Below are 23,753 nucleotides of genomic sequence, written 5' to 3' on the forward strand. Positions count from 1 at the left end.
TTCCTCGTAGAGGAGAGCTGCTGCTGTTGCTGATAATTGTCATTTACCGACTCCTTACTGTGTGAAAGGTTTTGTTTGAAATCCTTCATGTGTATTTTCATATTTAATATTCTCAACTCTGTGACTTGCCATTATTCTTCTTGTTCTGTGTATGAGAAAATGAGTCACAGTAATTCTGTAACTTTCCCAGGTTACACAGCTGGTAAGTGTGAAGATGTGTGCCAGCTTTGACTGGGTTCTACTGCAAGTCACAGAGTACTGATTTGGTGGTTTCTTTTCTCTCTGAAGTCCAGGAGGTCAGCTTAGAGCTGGTGCAGTGGCGGCATGGTGCCGTCATCCCCTCACGCCACTTGTCCATTTTTTGGTCCCCCTCCTTAGTGCAGCTTTTGTCCTCACAGTTGCTGGTGGTGGTTGTGCTTCTAGGCCTTGAGTTTACCTTCCATTCAGAAGATGAAAATGAAAACCCAGTATAAAACTTCTAAATTATACTGAACGGAATCATGTCACAAGGGCCCCAGTAGTACAAAGGAGTGGAAGGCTGATAGATTCAGGTTTTGTTCTCATTAATAGAAGAAAGGAATAAAAGACATGGACTTGGGTCTTAGTGGGTCAAGCAGCAGGTGAAGTAATACAGTTTAATGAAGACTATGAAGTAAGGACTGGGTGAAAGAAAACAGTGAGTTGAAGGCTTTGGAGGACTAGAAATCCTCTTTGACTGTAATGAAAGTAGCTCTTTGCTCCTGTGACCACACAGATTTCTAATAAGTTCTAGTCAGACGGTGGGCTGATTGATCAAGTAACTTGAATTCACAACCTAGTAATGTTTCTCATGCTAAAGATAAAACCGTGATTGGGAAAGAGAGTGTAGGACCCTCAAAATTGAGATGAGGGCCTAGGGAAGATCCCAGTGAAGCTGGGCACATTAAACCCAACATTGGACTGGGTTGCTTTTGCCACTGGAAGCTGCCCTTCCACCCCTGAGGAGTAGTCTTCCCATTGTCTGGAGAATCTATTGTCTCTCCTAAAATGGTTGTCTCACCTTCCCAAAGCCATCATCACTGTTTTTCATTGCTTCTCAACCTATACTTAAACTTGAAGTGCCCAGTGAGTAGCTGGCCAGTTGATATCAGAAGATATCTGGGTTATACATGCTGTCCCCAATGGGGATCCTGTCTCCAATGAGTTGTATCCTGTAGAATCCTGTCTGGAGTGTGGGAAGTACCTTTGTCTTGATTGGAGACGATAGAAGATGTCAAAGGTGGGATGGTCACTTATATGATTCCCTTACGTTATGTTAGACTTTGTATTAGCAGACTGGAGCAAGAGAGTCACCATCTGGTCCTGAAGAAATGAGCTGCCATGTTGTGACAGGACCTGTTAGAGATCCTGCAGGGAGCTCTGCACACTGAGAGCAGCCTCTCCTGTCAGATAATACCTATCAGGGCCTCAGTTCTACAAGTGCAGGTAATTGAGCTCTGCCAACAGCCACATGGGCTTAGAAGGGGTGTCCATACTCAGAACAGAACCCATCCCAGCTAACACCCTTGACAAAAGCAGTGTCCTGCACAGAGGACCCAGCTAAACCACACTCAGACTCCTCACTGGCAGACACTGAGAGAATAAATGAATGTTGTTTCAGGTCACAAAATTTGTGGTAATTTGTTACACAGCAATAGAAAACTTATAACTGATATATATGGGAGTAGATCCCAAGGACACCTAGAATAGAAGGAAAATAATGTTGAATTGGACTGAGTTTACTGAAATGGACACACTTATCAGAGGTCTGGATTCAGTGTATTATCTTGAGTAGCTAAGAATAGCACTAAAAGAGTTTGCTCATCTGATTGACTTTGGAATCTGTGAATCAACTTGAATCCAGCAGTGGATTATGCTGAATGGAATTGATGAAGCCAGAAGTACTTGGCATGCTGAATAAGATATCTAAAGTCTGAGAAGATTGGAGTGCTGAAGTAGATTTTCTGTATGGTGACTGCTTGCCCACTCCCCTATCTCTGGTTCCTGACATGTCTAGAGCTTGGAGGAGTTCTTGGCAAGTGGACTGCTGGCTTTCTCAAAATCTCACAATGGAAGCTCTTTGGTCCCATAATGGTAGTTGGAATGCTGTCATTGAAATAGACTGCACTAATCTAATGGTGATGATGACATCTAGTTATTGTGCCAACAGGAGATCAAAGACAGGTGGGCATCAGGGTTGAAATCAGGACGATTTTTGCATGGGCCTGTTGTTCATTATGCCCCTAGCACTGAGAGAAATGGATGGCAGTCCAGACCACCATTGTTTTAGAATCTAATTTTATATATTAGAGCTCTCAGCCTGTTTCAAAGGAGCCTGATTTAAGCCAATGACAGTTGAGTCTTGACTTCTTAGCTAATATTATGAGAATTGAATCACAGACCCACAGATGTTTATACCTTGAACAGTGTGGGACAGGGGCTGCTCATGGCAACTCTTGAGGAAGGATTCACTGCTCTGCCAAATATTTATGCTTGCAAGTCTTTCCAGCCCTCCCTAAGGAGAACCGCATCCATTGAGTAGGGGGACTGCATAAAAGGTTATGAAAACTAGCAAATATTTTGGAGATTACTGGACTCCAGCTCTTACCTGATGCTCCTCCTGAGAACCAAAATGCCTCTATGCTTAGGGTGGAGACTAATAAAGGAATTTAGGGTCAGGCTCATCTCTCTATAAATTGGATGGACCTCCTAGCCCACTGTGAGTCCCAGAAAGTATAGTTGGAATAGCAACTGGACCTATTCCTCTTTTTGGTTTCATGAACTGTACAGTTATGGTGACTATAATAAAAAAAAAAGTCTCAGTGAACTTCTCTAGAACTATCTTTACCTACCAAAATGTTTAACCAAAGCAATATTGCATTTCTGGAGGGCTTGCAGAGACTAATGTCATTTTCAAAGGCCAGAAGGAGGAAGGGATAGTGATTCCTATGCATCACTGAAGATCCCATCTCTTTGGGCTATACCGAAGATAGACATGAATCTCAGAGAATGACCATCCAACTTGTTCAGGTGGGATTCCACTCAGAGCTCCTTTTACAGATATTGTTTATTGACTAGAATAAATTTAGTCCCCAAAGTATGGAATGCAGCTGCAGATCTGGTGAACAGCTTCATCTCTATGCTTTAAGGTAGAGCCCACCAGGAGCAGTTTGTTTTCTGCAGGCTGGCCAGAAGCACTGTCCTGCTGCAGGGATGTGTTGTACTCTAGCCTTGCTCATCAACTTGACTGCTGGTAATTTCACAATTTTGTCCATTTTGTGGTGCACCACACTTATCTACTCCAGTTAGAGGCACCCTTATAACTGCATCTGGTACATAGGAATTATCAAGGTCTTCACACAACTTTGTGAGACGTATGATGTCAGAGGGTTGGATATAAGCCCCCACAAAAATTCAGGAGCCTGCTACCATGGTAAAAATTCCAGGGGTCCTGTGATCTGGGGTATGTTGATGTGATGATGGATGAATTTCTTTATTATCTGACTTCCTCCACAAAGAAGTGCATTACAAAAGAGGGGGGTTTTCTTGGGTTTGAAGTTAGCATTTATGTCAAGTAAGTGTTGTTTCTGCTCATTTACAAAGTAACATGAGAGACCACCAGTACTGAATGAGGCTCAGAACAAGACCTGGCCCGGCAGCCATTATAGCCAGTGCACTAGCCGCTCCCTGTGTGGGCAGTGTGACCTAACCAGTCCAGACACACTAGGAATGTCGCAGCAGATGATGTACTGTGTGCAATTTTGGGCAGGTTTCTAGAGGTGTGGTAAATCGCCGTATGAAACTTTGGATTGGGAGAGAAAACCATGCTGATAACTCTTCTTCAGATAACTGTTCTCCTTTTGAGACACAGCTTCTGGATTGGTTCTGTGTTTTAGAGTTGTTTGCCAAGCTGCTATGTAATCAGAGCTGCTGGCAAAATGTCTTGTTCATTTGTACTCCCAACACATGGGGCTGTGAAACTGGGCATGCACAGGTGTAGAGGCAGTGGCTCAGACTCTCATGGTTCCAAGCCCTGCCTTCTCACTTCCCCCTGCATCCATGACCTCATGTGGTATTCGCCAACACAAATTGACTGGGGGAGAAAAGGTTTGATTCTAACCTATCTGCACCAAATTTTGGCAGCATTGCAAAGTGGACAGCTACAGTTACACTCACAGGGGTGATCCTGACGGGGAGTGGTAAAGAATTCCCCTTCTCCACAGGTAGAACTTGGAACAGTGTACCTGTTTTAACACTTTGTCAGGAATGCGGGATGACTAGAAGTATAGGTCTGTGTAGATTTTTAAGCAACAGTAAGTCAACAGTTTAGCTCACTGATCAGAGACTTGGATGGAACAAGATTGGACATCTGGTGACAGAGTGTTAGAAAATGTGTATGATCTCTCCAAATGAGCACCAAGTGTGAAGGAATGCACAGTAGAGAGAAACTCAGCGGAGAACCTTAATAATCCCATGGGCATGATGACCCATCCATCCATGGATAATGGTCAGTTTCTCTCTTCTTGCCAGTAGGCTCATGAGCTAAGTGGTCATGGTGACAAAGATGGTGGGTCTGCTGGCTACTAAGGAACAAGCTGGCTACAGCTACTTCTGAGCGCCTGACCTTCCAACAGCAGAGTCCAACTATGAGCCCCCAACATGGCAATGTTTACCAGAGAGATGACCAGCCACTGGCATAGCAGATTGGCTACACTGGACCAAGCCCATCATGAAAGGCTCGTCACTTTGTTCACACGGGAACTGGATACAGATTTGCCTTCCCTGCATACAATATTTCTGCCCAAACTGCCATCTGTGGATTTACCAAATGCTTTCATTGCTGTCATTATATTCCTCCCAGCATTGCCACTGACCAGGGAACTCATTTTGTAGGAAATGAAGTGTGGCCGCAAGCTCATAGTCATGTAATTCACTGGCCTTGAAGCCATCTGGACTAAAGCTGAAGACTTGTATGGTGCCAGCCAAGTGACATCACTTACTGGAGCTAGAGTAATGTCTTCCTGGTGTGATGATTTTTGCTCCAAATCACCAACTATTAGCAAATAGCCACATGGCCTTCATCCATTTTGTGCCTGTGGAGTTATAGTGATTATTGTAAGATGGGCATAGTGGGAGACTCTAGAACTATGACTGACTAAATGACACTGATGTATCATGCTGTTGGTGCTATAGTTAAGACTCATGGGTCTCAAGAGTTATATGTGTGTTGGGTGTAGGTAGTAGGAATGGCTTCTGCCTTTCTGCTAGAAAAACACTGGCTTCCTCCCTCTTCAACTTTGGATTTTGCTAGTTTGGAGGTATTATTTACATAGGGAAGAATGCCTCTATTAAATTGTAAGCTGGAACTTCTACCCCATGAGCTTGAACCAAGGGTAAAAAGCTAGTGATTGTACTGGTTTGAACTGATTGACCCAAATCAACAGAGAACTGGATTGCCGTAACACAAAGGAATAGGGATGATGCTAGCAGTCTTCCAAGGCAGGTCTGAGTGCTGCTTTGTCCTGTGGTAAAAGTAAATGGAAGACTAGAGCACCCAGTATAGGTGTGGCTGGCAGTATTGGCATGACTGCCATGACAGTCTTTACTGGAAGGAGTAACTGACTGACGGCCCTGCTGCTACTCTCTGAATCCACCTCTGCTCACACCAATCATGTGCTTCCCACAGACTGCTGCCACCACCAGTGACAGAATGCAGGCCCCTTACCTAGGTCTGTGGGGGCTTCCTGATGGGCAGCTGGGGTTTGAGAACCATTCATCAGCTGAGCCAGTTCCTTCTTAGAACTGTACTATAGTCTACAACTCAGTACCTAAGACCTTCCCTCCTCCTCTCCTCATGGGGTCCAACCTGCATCATTACATGTTTTCTCTTCCTCCCATTTTTCTTTCACAGATATATTCCCAGATTAACCTCTTCCACATCCAGTCCTAGTTTTGTGACTTTCCCAGAAGATCCAAGCTAACCTAAGTAATGCCTGGAGCTGGTCTGAGAATACAGGCAGTAAGATGGGATTTTCTCACTGACTCCCCAGTGGGCAGAGGGATTGCTCTGCTGAATGGCATATCTTTGCAGGTTGTGATGAGTTAGGTCTTTAAAAGATAAGGGAAAGTGATGCCAATAGGTCACTGTCAAGTCAGATTGATACTTTGAAAAGAAAGAATCTGGGGTGCCTGGGTGGCTCAGTGGGTTAAAGCATCTGCCTTCAGCTCAGGTCATGATCCCAGGGTCCTGGGATTGAGCCCCGCATCAGGCTTTCTGCTCCTTGGAGAGCCTGCTTCCTCCACTCTCTCTGCCTGCCTCTCTGCCTACTTATGATCTCTGTCTGTCAAATAAATAAATAAAATCTTAAAAAAAAAAAAAAAAAAGAATGAATCTGAAGTGGAAGTCTTCACAAGCAGTTGAAGACCATGTGTGAGAGCCAAAGGCCCTCCCTGGTACCATACAGAAAGACCCTATACTGGTATGGGCAGGAACTAGGGGATTGGAGTTTGGAGATGTTTGATCAAAGGAACTGGAATATAAAACTGACTATGCAGGAATTTATTACCTAGTATACTTTCAAGGGATATGATATTTAACCCCCTGGCAAGTCCCCTAGGTTATGGGGAAACTTAATGCTTGGGAGATGTCTGGAAAAAGTGATGGGCCACACTGAGCAACATAGAAATGCCAGAGCTGCCCCAGCACATGGTTGACAAAGAAATTTGCTAGAATAGTATTTGCTAATATATATATATATATATATCATTGTGTTCCACAAAAAAGCTCAAGGACACACCATTCACAGGGTCATCAGGATGTGCTGGTCTGAGTATTGGTGGGTTTCCCACAATGGGAGGAGAGGTAGCCAGAGCTATACAAGTCATACAAGACTGAAGGAATGCCTAACTATGGGGCACCAAGTGGCCATGAATCCAGAACTGTGGTAGTGGCCAGAACCCAGAACTGACCTGCTGGCAATCCATTGTTAGATGGAGATGGTACATTGAGAACTGAATCCAGGCAGGACCAGAGGACCCAAGTAGGTAAGCTGCATGAGCAGGTAATCCAGACCTCCATATCACCTATACCAAGTGTACTGCTCTGCTTCAAGCTCACATTAGTTCAAACAGCTGAGGATAAGGAAAAAATCCCAAGCTTGATTTTTGAGTGGATTGGCTTTGCCAGTGGTTTCAAGCCAGAATTTGAGAGTGGTTATCCTATTTTGGAGGTAGCCCTGAAAGACTGGAGAGGGTAAACTATAGTGTTCCTAGTCAGTGGTCAGTAGCCTGGCTGTGGCTAGAGGCCTAGAAGGAAAAATACTAGGAGACTGGAGACAAGGAGGTCTGGGACAGGGGGCCATGGAGTGACATATATCATAGGTGCAAAGTATGAAGACTTTATTTTATTTGAGAAAGAGTGGGGGGATGGGGTGAAGAGCAGAGGGGGAGGGAAAAACAGATGTGCCGAGCATAAAGCCCCACAACCCTGAGATGATGACCTGAGCCAAAATCAAGAGTCAGATGCTCAACTGTCTGAGCCACCCAGGCCCCAAAAGTGCAAAGATTTTTAATCACACACTAGCATACAGCAAAAATCATCCTTGGAAAAGTTACCAAATGACCAAGTAGTTTAAGTATCTTGGCCAGCTTCCCTCATCAGCTGCACTAGCATACATGTCGTATGGACACGTAAATGCAATGGCCAGGAGACAGTGATGGGGCTATATATGGTCCCAATAGCATGGGCTTCCATTTCCCCCATTGACTCTTATAGCCAATGACACCTCTGAATGTCAGATTTATCCCAAACAGAGACCTGATAGGGCACTGTTCCTCAAGGACACCAAACGTCCATGTGGTAATAAACTGATGACATCCAACTCTTTCCAGTGGTTCACCTTTTATGGAATATATGCCTGCCCATTATGTATAGCATAGCTGCCCAGGCCTGACCCCCCAGGCATGGAACCCTTCATAGAAGAACATTCGGCCAAGGTATGGGCCACTGTGCAGTGTAAGAAGTGCAGGAATTGGGCCAAAACCAGCCAACAGGGACATGGGAGTGCCCTCTCCTTCTGTGGGGTAGAGGATGGGTGAGAGGACAGCTGGGACAAGTAAGACCAGGGCTGGAGGTACAGTCTTGCCTTGGTGCTTTCACTTGGTAGGGTGGGTTTATGGCCAGAAAGGTCTTTGGCTACCAGGTCAGTCAGCTTTTTCCCAACCAATTTTTTGTCTGTGTTTGTTGGTGGGCCTGGGATATATGGGGTGCAGTAAAGAAACCAGGGAACTCCAGCAGTGGTGTCCCGCAACTCCTGAGGTTCTTAGGCAGCCTTCTCCTCCTCTACAGATTCCTGAGGTTTCTTAAGCTTGTTTGTTGTGTCAAGGATTTTTAGTAGTAACATGGTGAACCTTGGGGGAATGGGGATACTTTATTTTGGCAGGACCAGAAGTCTCCTGTAATTTAATTTCATTATCTTAGTATCTTTGGAATCTGTGGTGAGTTTGCCTTTCCCATTCCTGACATTGGTTATTTATGCCTTCTATTTATTCTCACTCAGTCACATCAGATTTATAATTTCTGTTGGCCATCTCCTTTGTCCTTTGGCATATTTGGAATTCTGTTTCTTGATTTATAACATATGGAGATTTTTAAAATATTTTTTATTGATTTATAGTTTAATTGAACTGTTGTCAGGATTTATAATCTCCATGATGTCAGATTATAGTATGTTGAGACTTCATGGCTCAGTTTAAAGTCAGTGTTTATAAATTTTCCACGTGTATTTTTAAAACGGTGTATTCTGTAACTTTTTAGAAAGAAATATGTGCATGTCCAGTAGGTCACCTTTGTTAAGTATGGTGTCCAAAACTTCTGAATTTTTTATGTCTCCTATTTATTCCACCAGTTACATATAAAAGTATTACCCTGTAGATTATGCTGTATGTCTTTATCAAGATGTAATATTTATTGGTCCTTTTACCGTTTATATAATCATCCTTTTTTAAAAAGAATTTATTTGAGAGAGAGAGCATGAACGAGAGAGAGAGCAAGAGCAGGGTTGGGGGGATGCACAAGTAGGGAGGGGCCAGAGCAAGAGGGAGAAGCAGACTCTCTCCTTAGCAGGGAGCCAGATGCAGGGCTGGATTTCAGGAACCTGAGATCATGACCCAAGCCAGAGGCAGACACTTCACCAACTGAGTCACTCAGGTGCCCCCTCATCCTGTAAGAATGCAGTTGCCATAAAGATACTTTCAATCAAATGAAAATTGAAAAATTATCACCAGTAGAAATTCACTAAAAGAAATACCTAAAAGAGTATTCTGCGGGCAGAAGAAAAATTATTTGCAGTGAAGCGAAGGAAGAAATAAACAATAACATGGTAAATATGGAGCTATAGCGAAATGAATAGTATATATTAGAAAAATGGTTGTAAGGATTTACAAATTTAAAATATGCAAAACTAAAACAACCAAAACAATAGGTGTAAGTAAGGAGGGGTTCTGTGGAGTTAAACTGTCCTGGGCCTTTTGCATTGTCTACAAAATGATAAAAGCATCAATAAAAAAACTAGATCTTGATGAGGCGCCAAGTGTACTGCGATCTCTAAGGTTCTGTGTCTGTACATAGAATTATTATTATTTTTAAAAATTTTTTTTTAAATATAATTTTTTATTTTTTATAAACATATATTTTTATCCCCAGGGGTACAGGTCTGTGAATCACCAGGTTTACACACTTCACAGCACTCACCAAAACACATACCCTCCCCAATGTCCATAATACCACCCCCTTCTCCCAAACCCCCTCCCCCCAACAACCCTCATAGAATTATAAGTTGGCAGTTATTTCCTTCAGCGCTTTGAAGATCTTTAACTCTATTCGGAATTCCATGGTTTTTGTTTTTTGGTTTTTTTTGATACCATGTTGTTATCATTGTTTTCTGCGTTGTTATTGTTGCCCTCCTTCATTGTCTTTAGAAGGTCATCAGTCATTATCTTTCAACTGTTGCTTCTGTTCCACCCTTCCCCCTTCATCCTTTTGTAGCTTTAAATATTCACTATATTCTTTACTTTCTTCTGCTTGCTTTTGCATTTTCTATCTGTGCTGCTTTTCTTTTGTTCGGTCTTCCAATTCATTATTCTCTCTTAAACTGTGTCTAATATGCTGTGAAGCCCATTCTACCATAACTTCGCATTTTGCAGTTCCAAAATTCTTAACTTTTTTTTTTTTTTTTCCGTTTTGCTTGGTCTGAATTGGGTTTCTAATCCTCTGCTGAAATTTGTAATTTTGTCCTGTGCCTGCTGAGTGCAGTGGACTGGCTTTATATTCTGGATCTGATTACTGGCTCATTAGACAACCTGTGGATCTGCAGGTGCTGTTCCAGATTTCAGCTCCTCTGTGTTGATGTTGTCTCTCAGTTCCGTGTGCCTCTGTAGTTTTGACCATTGCTTTGTGTTTGGTAATGTTTGTCGTCATAGTTCAGGGCCAAAGATGGTATCACTGACTCTTAGAAAGGAGTCAGACACTGCAATGACCTGGGATCACTTTAACTCGGTTTCAGCAACTCTGATTTTTGGGAGTAATCCAATGATTCAGAGATGGGCTGTCATTAAGATGGCACCTAGTTCACCCTCAGAACACCTGTGCACCTTGCATGCAGCCCTGGGGTCACCCACTGAAGTGTGGGGAGGTTACAAAGGTCCCACGCTTGGTACACCCACACTCCGCATATTGCCCTACGCACTCACCCCACATGATGCAAAAAGTGCTGTTCAGTGTCTCTGTTCACTGTCCCAAATAGGAGTCATACTGGGGCAGGAATGCTCAGAATGCCAGGCTATACTGCATATTTGAGTTTTCCAGCTCTTGGTTTGGTAGTTTTTCCTAGGTTTTTAGTGCTTCAGGAGGGATTATATATTCTGTCCAGTTTATTTTGTTGACTTTGGCAGGAAGATTTTTCCAAATTAACATAATGTGCCAGTTCAGGAATGTGAGTAAAGTTCTTAGTTTTAAAAAGATTTTTGTTTTTTATTAATTTTCAAAGAAGCCTTTCTTGATTTTACAGCAAAGAAAACTCTAGTGAGGGGTCCATAAAAAGAATCAGAATTCAAGATACGTACTTACCCTGAGTCCATAGTTCTAGTTATTTTGCTTAAGGAGCATTATATTCACTTTTAGAAATGACGGAGTAAAAACATACCATCATCACGTGCTGTGGGGCATGATTATAGTGTAGATACTACTTAGTATAAAGCAGTATCTGTCCTCCATTTAAATGACACAAGTGAAAGCCAGAATATATATTTGAATAAGCCTCAGGATTTTATTTAAATAACTTAAAATAATTGTAGATTTTTGAGTATTTTTAATGACACACTTTATTCTTGTTTAATCTAGTTTAAAAGGCTGAAATATTTTAGACGTATTCTCTTAAATGTGACTCTGTCTGGAAGTGCAAAACCCAGTTTAATAAATAGTTTATTTTACAAATCAGTTCAACACACATACCCATGCAACAACACATACAGATTGGGCCTAACCATATAAATTCAGCTCCACATAATATTAAGGTATTATAAAACATTTTTCTGGCAGATATTATATATAAATGGGATAAAAGCTATGAGATTATGTAAGTTGTATGTTTTTAATTTAAACATAGGAACAAAATGAGTCCCAAATTAGACATCCACTTTTACTGAATTAGAATCTCCAAAATGTGTTAGTTTTCAATATTCTCATATTTCCAGTGTATTAAGTAATAAACCCCGTTATGAGGACCTTGTGCTTTGTCAATATTATCTATTCTAGCCTGTGTGTTTTACAAATAGGAACGCATGTAATTATCTTCAGGGATGCTCTGCTGTCCCACTTGACTAAAGAGCAGTCAGAAGTACAGAGGTAGGTGTCGTGTACCTGATCAACATTCAGCGAGTGGTAGGATGGTGTTTGGAACCACACCTCCAATGGCCAAAGGCTTTGCTGCTAAATTACATAAAGCAAAGAGTTTGCAAAAATTTTTGAGGATATTTAAATATTACAAGGATGCTTTGGCCTTGGATTTTAGCCATTGCAATTCTGTAAGTGTGGACTAAGGGCTGTGCCGGGGGTGGAAGCCAGGTGCCCACATCCTCTCACTGGGCACCAGAGCCATCGCTCCACCCAGCACGTGCTAGTCTTTGTTCCCTAAAAGCATCGTGGGCATTCCCTTTGGATCAATTTCCTCCCCTCTTTCTCCCTGACTGGAATTCCCCTTGGTATCTTCAGCACTGAGTGTGATAGTCTCCATATGTCAGATAAGCAGGAAAGATAGTGGTTAGAGATTCCTCTGTTACACTTGGTAGAGAAAATTGATGTTGTTGTACCCCGAACATGAACACTTGCTGGCAGACTCACTTTCACTAAAGAACCTATAAAAATATATCATTGTTCTCAGTCTATAGAAAACTGTAATTCATAAATGTAATAAGTACAACATTTTAGTATATTTTTTTCCCTACAACAGTTTGTTAGAAATGAAAACAATTCTAATTATCTGGCACCTTGTAAAGCATCACATATATTTGCAAATGATGCCATTTGCCAAAATCTTTTCTTTTTTCACTTTCAAATACTGGGTCCATGTAATAGGAATTTAAAATTCTTTAAAAAGATCAATTCAAATTATAAGTAGTAAATAACACAATTGAATACATATGTATATATACACATGCTCGTATTTATAGCTATGCAGAAATAGTTACAGGATTTATGTAGCTGCATTTACACAGACAAATGACAAAATCAGCTGAAAAGGGTCTTGGTCTACCCAGTGCACCTGTTACTGCTTATAGCCAGCTTTCTTTGATATCTGGTTTAAAAGGAATGTCTAGCCAATGATACTTCTTGTGTCTTTTGTTTTCATCATATCCCACTTCTGTTTATATTTTAGGTTTCAGTAAATTTAGAAGGTAACTATCCATTTGTATTCATGCATGTATAGAAAGAGAACCTCCAGCTTTTTTGAGGAATAAATTGAGTGAAAATTATCTCACCCATAAACTACTTTTGTCTTATTATTTTCTTTGTTTCCTTAAGAAAGGAGTTCATTATATAACCTTGAGTTTTTAAGAAATACCTGTCATGATTTGAAAAGTTTCTAAAATGTCTTTTAAAATTTGCATTACTCTTAAATTTCAACTTTCCCATTTTGAGTTCCATGTGCAAATTAATCACTCTCTGTACGTTCCCCCCAATTATTATATAAAATTATTTGTCCTTTCAAAGTGTAGATAAACTGTTTATTGTACTAAAAAAGCCCATAGTGTTTCTTTTAAAGACATTTAGTTTTTGGTAAAGGGCACATTTTGATTCTCATTTCAGTGTTGCTAGTTGTAAGATCTTTATATATATTTTTTTACAGTATCAATGCCACAATTAATCTACAACATACAAAAAGACAGATGGGACATATTTTTGTATCAAACCCCTTTATTGCAACAACATCTATTTTTAAATGGGACTATTTTCTTCTAGAGAAACAGCAAGGGAGGGCAGGGGCAGGTGGATCCACCTGGCCAGCAGCCCACAACTGGCAGCTGGGGACACCTTCTCCAACCACTCCCATCATCTCTGAGTTGTTTTGGGAAATAGCACGTACTTTGAAGTCGCAGATTTAACATTACATAACGTGAGCAGAGCACTCTATAATTAATTTATAGTAACTACATTAAACCATAGTTGGCGAGGCTGAGGTGGAAAATGTGTGTAGAATGCGATGGAGAGAGCAGAACTAACCCAAGAAGGCACTTAATTTTTTTTTTAAGTCATTGGTTCCACACAGTATGAGCTTCATCATTCAGTCACCAGCTAACGTATGCCAGGAGGTAGTGCAAATTTGTTCTCAGTTATAAATGGTGTTGCTGATGCCAGTTAATGGCTTTAGTGCCCAAGTTCAAAGTGGCCTGCAATCTCTTCCCTATTTCTGCTGATTTTTGCACCTCTGTAGTGTACTTGACTAAGGGTACACTTGGGAACCATGCATTTCCTAGTCACCGAGGCTGAAGCCAAACTTGACACAGCATATACCCCGTAAATATCCGTAGACGGAGAGAAATGATGGAATAAGGTCAGCAGCTACTCTGATGGAAGAATATTTGATGCAGGTGGTGCGATCCGTTCCAGCCCTGACCACACCCCACGCAGGAAAATGGAACCAGATGGAGATGCCTCACTTCTCTCCCTGACATGGAACAAGTTACCTACCATGTGTTAATTTCCTCATCAATACTTCAGAGTTGACAAAAGGGAGAACTAAAGTGAAAGAATTTGAAATGCCTGTTGGAGTGCTTGTCATAGAATTGGCACACAGTAAATGGCAGGTAGTTTCACTCAGCTTCAGGAAGACTGGGTCCTAACATTTAGCCATATTTTGTAAGTCTCAGAGGAAGGACCATATCTAAAAAATAGACATATAAAACACCACTGAAGCTTGAATACTATTTGAACAAGCAATCTAGGTATTGTTCAGTTAGGGATCAAAATATATGACAAACACTTAGACAAAGGAGGTCAGTATTTTGTGAGGAGCTACCTTTTGCTTTGACAAATATCAAAATAGTTGAATTAGGGGGTCAGGAGGCTGATCCCCTAAATGCCATTCATACAAGTACCATTCCCAGTATTTGGGAGGAGTAGAACCCAAGAGCATTTTGAAAATCTGGTCTTCTATCTAGAGGCCCCTGCTCTAAAAGTGAATGGTAAGACTTCAAAGCCCAAGCTCTCTCATAAAGCAGAGTTTTGTTCTTAATCCCATCAATCACTACACTGAAATTTAAGCCTATTTCTGAACTTCTCCAAGCCCACATTGACTTTTTTGCAAACAAAGGGAGACTATGAACCACTGGGGATACTGAGGCTAAATGAAATAAAAAAGCACCTATAGAACACCTGGGTGACTCAGTGGTTAAACCTCTGACTCTTCATTTTGGCTCAGGTCATAATTTCAGGGTCCTAAGACCGAGCCCCACATTGGGCAACTTGCTCAGGAAGGAGTCTCCTTCTCCCTCTCCCTTTACGTCTCCCCCGACTTATGGTCTCACTTGTATGCTCTGTGCCTTTCAAATGCATAAATAAAAAATCTTTAAAAAGTTAATCATTAAATATTACTAAATTTTAAATAAGAGTGAGAAATGTTTGTATTTCCTGAAAATTGAATTTGAAACTAAGGAGGCAACATTTACAATTGCTTTAACTCCCCAGCATGTGTCAGTGATGTACTAAAGTGACTCTAGGTATATCCTTTGATTATAGTTAACCCTGTACCTGAATAACATTTAAGTCATAGGTTTTGTGTACTTCTTTGAACTCACTGGAGAGAGTTAAATAGTACATATCACTTGGACTGTCAAATGCCCATGTGCCAGAGCGCATTTTCACTTAAATCTTCCTAATGTTATTGACACTTTGGGTGAGCATGCCTGGCAAGGATGTCCCTGTGACGTAGCATTCAACAGGATTTATTCCCTTAAGAATTAATCATTTGGTGCCCTAAGTAACAAGATACCTAGCAATAAAACCTAACTAAACAGGCGAAAGATCTATACTCTGAACATTGTGAAATACTGACAAAAGAAATTGTGGGTGACACAAAGAATGAGAAGATATTCCATGAGCATGAAGTGGAAGAACAAATATTGTTACAATGCCAATGTCACCCAAAGCAATCTACACATTTAATGGGACTCCTATCAAAACACCAACAGCATTTTTTACAGAACAAAGAATCCTAAAAGTTGTACAAAACCACCAAAGACCCCAAACAGCCAAAGCAATCTTGAAAAAGGAAAGCAAAGTTGGAGGCCTCACAATTCCAGACTTCAAGTTCTATCACAAAGCCGTAGTGATCAAAACACTGTGGCACTGTAGTGAGCACTGGGTGTTATATGCAACTGGTGAGTCACTAAGTTCTACCTCTGAAACTAATGCAAACAAACATTTTTTAAAAAAGCAATATGGTACGCATACAAATATGGACATATAGATCAAGACACCAGAAATAAACCCACAATTAAATGGCCAGTTATTCTTTGACAAAGCAGGAAACAATATCCAATAGAAAAAAGATGGTCTCTTCAACAAATGGTGTTGGGAAAACTGGACAGCTACATGCAAAAGAATGAAACTGGACCACCTTCTTATGCCATTCCTGAAGATAAATTCAAGGTAGATTGAAGACCTAAATGAGAGACCTGAACGTAAAAATCTTAGAAGAGAACACAGTGACTTCTTTGACATCGGCCACAGCAACTTTTTCTAGACATGTCTTTTGAAGCAAAGGAAACAAATCAAAAATAAACTTTGAACACTGAAAAAATAAAATTAATTAAAAAAAAACCTACTAGGACTACATCAAAATAGCAACATTATGTACAAGAGCAGAATTATGGAAGCTACCCAAGTGCCCATCAACTGATGGATGGGTGAGGAGGATGTAATATATATAAACAATGAAATGTTTGTCAGAAAAAGAAATGAAATCCTGCCATTTATAATAACACGGATGGACCTAGGGAGAATAATGCAGAGTGAAATAAGTCAATCAGAGAAAGACTGATGCCATATGATCTCACTCATGTGGAATTTAAGAAATAAAACAAATGAGCAAAGGGGGAGAAGAGAAAGAGAGAGGGAAGCCAAGAAACAGACTCTTAACTCTAGAGAACACCCTGATGATCACCGGAGAGGAAGGAGATGGGGAAGCAGGAGCGCACCTGTCATCATGAGCACCTGGAACTCTTGAATCACTCATTGTACTCCTGAAACAGATACAATACTGTATGCCAAGTAACTGGAATTAAAATAGAGATGTAAAAGCAATAAAACATAAAAATAAAAATTAGGTGTTTGGACTTTATTTCTACATTTTTATGTTAAAGTTAAAACACATGCAAAAACAAATAAAAAATTCCCCAAACCCAGGTCCTCTGCAAAACTCAGAGTGAACTTTGACACGCGATGAAATGTAGGCAACCACCACCTCCTAACACTTTCCCAACAGCCTGTGGAAGTGGGTGTTTCTGCAGACATGACTGAGTTCATTGATTCATTACTTTATCAGAGACCTATTGAGTAATTACGTACAAAGATGACAGCATGCATGCATACTGCACTGTGAAAGTCTAAGACAAGAAATTTATATTCTGAAAGTCAGAAGTAAGTAAATAAATACTGTAAAGACCAAAGCTGTAAACTTGATTTGTTTTATCATTACTAAGAACCAGTGTCTCCTCAATATAAGAAATTATTTTCAGCCTCAGAAATTTTAATTAGGCTTGCATCAGAAATGGCCAGCGCCTAAGGGCCATTCGCTATAAACTCTGCAATGGTGGGGATTTGCTATGTCTCAGTTTGCTATACCCTGGACACTGAGGTTTGCACGTCAGCTGAGAAAGCAGGAGACAACAGGTCGGGCAAACAGTCATGGAAGCTTTGAGTTGCTCTTCAAGACAGTCATTGGCCTTAAACATGGACAGCAAAGAACTCTGTGTTAATATATCGAACACAATTCAGCAAGCCTTTAGCATAAAAGTATTGGATGAGAGTCTAGGGACTGAATGTTCTGTAGCCTGAAAGAAAGAGATTTTAGCATGAATAATAGAGCAAACAGACAAAAGGAACTATTTTGCAAAGTATGTTATGATCTCTAAATCATGCTAGCATAAAATACCAGACAGACAGTATGGTAGGTGCCCAGAGCAACTGTCCACATTAGGACGAAAGAAGCTTTCTCAGAAGCAACAGCACGTTAGTTGGATATTGAAAAATGGTGACCGTCTACAAGTGCTGAAAAGCCAGGGAGTTGGGAAACAGAGGCCATGTTCAGAGAGTGGTTGGCGGCACCCAAAGCCTGAGGCTCTCACAGCCAGCAGAGACTCAGGGTGTGGGCTGTGACCTAGCTGTGAAGATGCCAGCCCATACCCTGAGGAGTTTGCCCTGTATTTGTTCAGTCAAAAACATCATCTGTGTTCAGGGAACGAAACTGGTAGACTGGGGAGGCTGGCAAGAATGGCAAGGATGAGCCAGCTCTACAGGGAACAGGGAGAAGTAGCCTCTAGCACACAGAACATATGAGCTAGAAACCTTCGTGTATTCCTGAAGGAGTGATTGCTCTCTCTGCATCTGAATACTCAGGAAAAGTGAGGGCACCAGCCATCCACAGGGGCTGCTAGTGGGAACAGAGGGCTGTGCAGGTAAGTCTAGTAACGACAGTGTGTGCCAATTATACTGGCTAACGGAGCAGATGCTGCAACCACAGGTGCCTGACCTGCCTTGTTGTGTGGATAAGGTGGCACCTAATCACTTCCCCTTAATTGTTTTTTAAGTAAACTCTACTCCCAACGTGGGGTTGAACTCATGACCCCGAGATCAAGAGTCACACGCTCTACCGACTGAGCCAGCCAGGTGCCCCTCACCTTTCCTTTTTACATGGCATTGCAGAAAAGCATCTGATTTTTTAAAAGTTATTAAGAGCAGACTCGATCTCTTGCCTATTAAAGCAGATATAGCAAACTGCTGATATTTGTTAAATTTGGCTTGTGTCTATAATTCTGTTTCCTGGATGTTTATATTTAAAAATAATGGATATAATTTTCAGTGTTCGGTTAAGTTAGTGTATACTGGGAGCATTTCAAATAATGGATACATTAAACACCTTTCACTGCTTAAAAGCAAAGCAAAAAAAAAAAAAAAAAGAAAAAAGAAAAGAAAAAGAAAGAAAACACCTAAATTCTTTGAAACTGGATTTTTTAAACATTGTATACATACGACATTTGTGTTGGGGGAACAGAGAGGAGAGTTTCTTAAACATATTCATGTTGCTACAGATTTTTAAAATGGGTAAGAATCTATCTCTTAAACCTGTTTCATTGTGCAAAGAAGAAGAAGAAATTGAAAGTGTCAAAAAGCCCAAAGAAAAATGCTGAAATGTCAGCTTCAAGGCATGTAATCTCCTTGTGTCAAGGACGCTCTCACTTCTGCACCAGCCTTGGTGCTGGGTGGGGACGCGTCTCACATGTGCTGCAAGAAGGAATAAAATGCAGGGCTTTGAAATTACCCCAGACTTCCGTGAAATGTACAAGGGCTGACAGACCCACGCAACGACACAGGAAAGATCCTGTGACTGAAAGAGAACATCTCGCTTGGATGTCTGGGACGCCAGGTTCGATCGTTTCCAGAGTACATGTCGCTTCGCATGGGCAGATATGCAGGTTGAATAACTTGAAGTACATGTGTGCGTTACGTCTGAAAGCGCTATTTCCCTTTTCAACCCGAAGAAGTCACTTAACAACATAAAGGGACCCAAGGAGCAGACCTATGGGAATACTAAGAATTATGGCTCTCCAACACATCTGCATGTGAACTTTGAGGTTCCTTTTCAGGACCGTGTCCAAACCAGAATATTTTGGAATCGGATAACTTGGATGTGTATTTTCCTCTTTTTATAATGCAGTTATTAAGGTTGAATGAATAGAACAATGTCACTGTTAAAAACTTTTGCAAAAGATTCTATGGGAAAAAAGAAAATAAAATTTCAATGTGCTACCACCTTCTAGATGGGGAACCCCACACTCATGGCAAGAACTAACCTAAGAAAAATAAGTCTCTCTTAGACAAAAATGCAAATAGCATCATTCTACATTAAGGATACGCAGTGTCATTAACCCAGATTGGGCCACATGTGTGGTTTACGTAGTGTTCTTACGTGGAAAGAGGAATGAGGGGTTCGTCCCAGAGAGGGACAGGGACTTACTTCAGTGTAAGAACAGCTGCTGTGTTCCAGATCTCCACACTGCCCCTGGGACAAGGGCGGGTCACACTTTTAGAGCATGAGCAAGTCTGTTTCTCAAGGTGCTTTCCTGTTCACTCTATACGACAAAGTCCCAGGTTTCCCGAAATTCTCACAGGTCCCCCTGTACTTACTGCAGAGCTCACCACCCATGCAGGTGGGGACTTACATCATCACGGGAGGCAGGGAGACCCTGGGCCTCTGACTGAGTCTAACTGTAGCATGTTTCCTGGGGAGAGAAGAGGCTACTTTGTGTACTGTTAGCAATAGTCAATGACCCACCTCCCAGTGGGGATTAGAGCCCACTGGTGGCAAAATCGTAATTTATATAACCTCGTCTCCAAAGAAAATCTACCTTTCGATAATAGAGTGATGATGGCCAATGTCTAGTAGCCTTTAGTTTAGTACGGAAGTTTAAGTTTTGGAAAGCAACTGGCTAGTAATTCCCCTGAGTGTTTTCTTGAAAATCTATGTGTGTGGAGCCCATTTGGCCCACGGCGGTTTGTGATAAACAAGATTCAAATTAAGCGTAAGCATATGTAAAGTTCTTGAGGCTTCGGTTAGTGCTGGCTGTACATTTATTAAGGTACATAGTGGTTCATGTTTTCAATAATGACAAATATATCCATTTTTCTTCATTAGTCAACCTTTAATGATTGAAGGGGTTTCTTAGATACTGCGTGATATTTTGGTATTCTCTGCTCTTTTCAGGGAAGTTTTCCAACTTTCCTTTGAAAGTTGAAAAGGAAAGTTGAAAGTCTCCTTGAATTGACCTCCTGCCACAAGGCACTATAATTTCCTACTCGTGTTAAGTCTAGGGCCCAAAGCCCATGAAGACAAGAAACCATGCTTTATTCTCTTTTTTGTCATCAGATGATTTGTACCTAATCGCTGCTTAATTCAAAAATTTGGAATAAATAAAAATATGGAAGAAAAAAAAACCCTTTAAAGATTCAGATAATGACAATCATTATTTCTCACTGTATGCCTATTAAGACTGGTCACCTTCCCCAGCAGTGTGCCGGGGGTCAGTGTGATTGCTAAAGGCAGAGATATTCTGATATATGCATTGCTCAAGGATCGGGATCTGCAGTGGCTTCTCCTGCTCCCCTGTCCAAATGAGGAGAGGCAAAATCCGTTTGGGATTACAGGTAACCACACAAAAGTAGCTGAACACATGTGGGGTGCTGTGTTCACAAACTGGCTGGGACGCGCCTCTCTCTGCTCAGGAAGGACGCCTAATACAGGGCCATCTTTCATAGTCTACACTGCCCCTTACAGAGGGAAGTTGATCGTTCTGGTAAGAAACACGCATCCACTGAGAGGACAGGTGGGAATCCCTGCACTGTGTCTGGATTCCAGGTGGAGACTGCCTGGGGTTTGGGTTTTCCTCTATTCTGCTCCAGACTCAAGAAACCCCCCTATTTCACTGTGCGCTTCAGCCTGGTAGGACGGTAAGGCAAACTGTCCATCCTGCGCCATTGCTTGGCTTACGAGATGATTGAAGGCATGCCCGCAAGAGAAAGTAATGTGCGTGAGAATGAGCCCTATGCTTGTGTTCATCTCTGGTCCCCAACACAGGAGCCTTGAATACACAGAAAAAGTGCGTGTCGGTTAACTTTGTACCTTCCTCTCCCAAATGACTGAGAACAGAGGTGAGCAAAGCAGGGAGTCATCACGAGTAGGAAGCATGTTTGTGCAAAGGAGACCGGATCTTGTAAGGACAGACACGGGGTCTGTCTCTGTAACGAGACAGAACGGGACGGGGGTCAGGATTTCAGTATTTCATTTTCTTACGGTCCATCGATGGGCGCACTGTTCCAAGGTGTGAAGCAGAAGCCAGCCACCACTTAAAAGCTCACATGAGAGAATCGGGAACTGAAGACGATATGCAGGTACACAGTGAGCACGGTTGACAACACGGCATTTTTAATCTGTATCTATAGAAAACATTTATATAAGCTCTCTAATAGAGGGATTATAGAAATACATTTAATATAGAATAGTGTACTTCGGTGTACTTACTGTGAAAATAGCACATTTATTTAGAGAGAGGGTTTATGCCCAAAGTTCTTGTGGACGTTTGGAAACACACCCATTTCCTTCTTTTGCAGTAACTGTTAGCAAGAAACGCAAAAGTACCAACCATGTTCCATTGTCCTCATCAAAAAGTCTTCTCCTGTTGAATGCTATTCCCCAGAGTCATCATCTAGAATGTTCCCATCAGTAAAATGTTCTAGAAAAACTTTTTTTTGTTTTTGTTTTTGTTTGCGGTCCTGGGTCTACATCTGCCGGCACTCGTGCCTCGTGCACATGGCCTGTCTCTCGATCCTCCACGTGCCCTCCTCGTAAGTGCAGTGACAGATGGTGCACTCGTCGGTCTTGACTTCTCTCCCAGCTGGGATGACCGCCGTCTCCGCAAAGCAGTTTGGGCCTGCAATGCAGAAGAACATTTATATTAGCAGTGTGCATGAATACGCAATGCATTTCATTAGGTAGCCAGCTTTACAGGATGTGTTTTATTCCCTCTCCTATGAATGACGGTGGCAAAGTGACAACTTAAATGATACGAAGCACTCCCACGTTTGTCCTGAAATGAAACTGATGTTATTTCCATTTTTTATGAGAGGCCATACTGTGATTTTCACTAACTGTTCCATTCGGGGGCCTTCTACAGAAGTCCAATCTGCAATCATTTAATTTAATTAATTCTAAGGAATCACAGTAAAAAGCTAATTAACTGTGACTTTCAAAAACAACCAGCCTTATTCTTCATGGCACCTTTACAGGAGGAAGTTTAAATAAGCAAACTTCCTGGAGTCATAGTAAGCCCCGTGTAACTGCTGCACCTCTCAGAGCCGGTGTTTGGACATAGGCCCCCAGGGGGCTCTTCAAACACTGGCTGCTAGTCCTAACCCCGCAGTTCTGATTCATTCGGTGTGGGATGGGGCTGGAGAACAAGCTTTGGTGACATGTTCCCACGTGCTATGTGCTGCTGCCACTGCTGGTCTGGGATCCCCTTCGGAAAACACCATTTAGCACTGGACCAGGCCTGTACATTCCACAGGCTTCCAGATCTGCTCTACCTCCGAGCTCCCTGTAAAATGGACACATGAGTACTTACTGGGGCCTAAATAAGGCACCCCACCCCCAGCTTTGAACTTCAACACTGAGTCAGTCTCATTCTCCCTTCTCTGCATCTGTAGTCTTTGATAACATGCTCACTACCAAAATATGTTTAATTGTGATGTTCACAGCCATAAAAGAGATGAGAAACATTCACCTGCAAGTTTTTTTTTTTTTTTTTTAACAAACTAATCCAAACAAGCTCCAGGATAAAAACTGGCTCTTATAATTCTGCTTTTCACATTAGCCAAGGGGTCGATGTCATCCTCTGGAACCTGTACCCCAGTATACACAGCTCCTTCTCCCTGCCAGGGCTCTGGCTTCTTCTTGCCCCTGGCCCTTCCTACTCAGACACAGCCCTAGGATTCAGCCCTTGCCTTATTTTTTCTCCACTGGAGACCTTGAAGCATTCACAATCATCCATCTGAGGATGAATCCAAATTGCGGCTCCGCTCTTCTCTCTCGAGCGCTGGTTCTGTATATCCAGCCTTACCAGGTGTGGTCAAGATCCTCTCCTCTGTCAGTTTTGGTGAATTACAGTATTTTAAATACAGACCCTCACCCACTCAGTCGGTCAACGTGAGATCCTCCATCTCTGCACATTCCCGCACAACCCACTTGGGGCTCCTCCTGACCTCTGTGCCCCAGGATGGCTTCCTCAGCTCTCTGTCTGAGGTGAGAGCCTAACAGTGGCATGGCAGCTGCTCCGGGCAGGACCCACTTTGTCCACACTGTGGCACGTGAAACACCTGTGAAATCTACAGTCCCTCTAGCTGTCTTTAG

General features: G+C 41.8%; 1 protein-coding gene across 2 annotated transcripts in view; it reads right to left on the reverse strand.

Annotated features, from left to right (window-relative positions):
* Positions 1 to 16,901: 16,901 nt before the first annotated feature.
* VWC2 (von Willebrand factor C domain containing 2) overlaps positions 16,902 to 23,753 on the reverse strand; it is a 98,373-nt gene continuing 91,521 nt past the window's right edge. Inside the window, exons 3-4 of one of the 2 annotated variants that reach the window (XR_006609565.1) lie at positions 21,870 to 22,278; positions 16,902 to 21,784 (exon numbers count right to left, since the gene is read on the reverse strand). Coding sequence is in view for 1 of the 2 variants with exons in the window: in XM_004739401.3 (XP_004739458.2) it covers positions 22,127 to 22,278 (152 nt within the window). In the remaining variant the exon portion in view is untranslated. Of the gene's footprint in view, positions 22,279 to 23,753 lie in introns of both variants that reach the window. The other variant, XM_004739401.3, reaches the window with a different exon arrangement.

Source organism: Mustela putorius, unplaced genomic scaffold (assembly GCF_011764305.1).
Source record: "Mustela putorius furo isolate JIRA1106 unplaced genomic scaffold, ASM1176430v1.1 tig00003845_pilon_pilon_pilon, whole genome shotgun sequence".
Classification (NCBI taxonomy): Eukaryota; Metazoa; Chordata; class Mammalia; order Carnivora; family Mustelidae; genus Mustela; species Mustela putorius.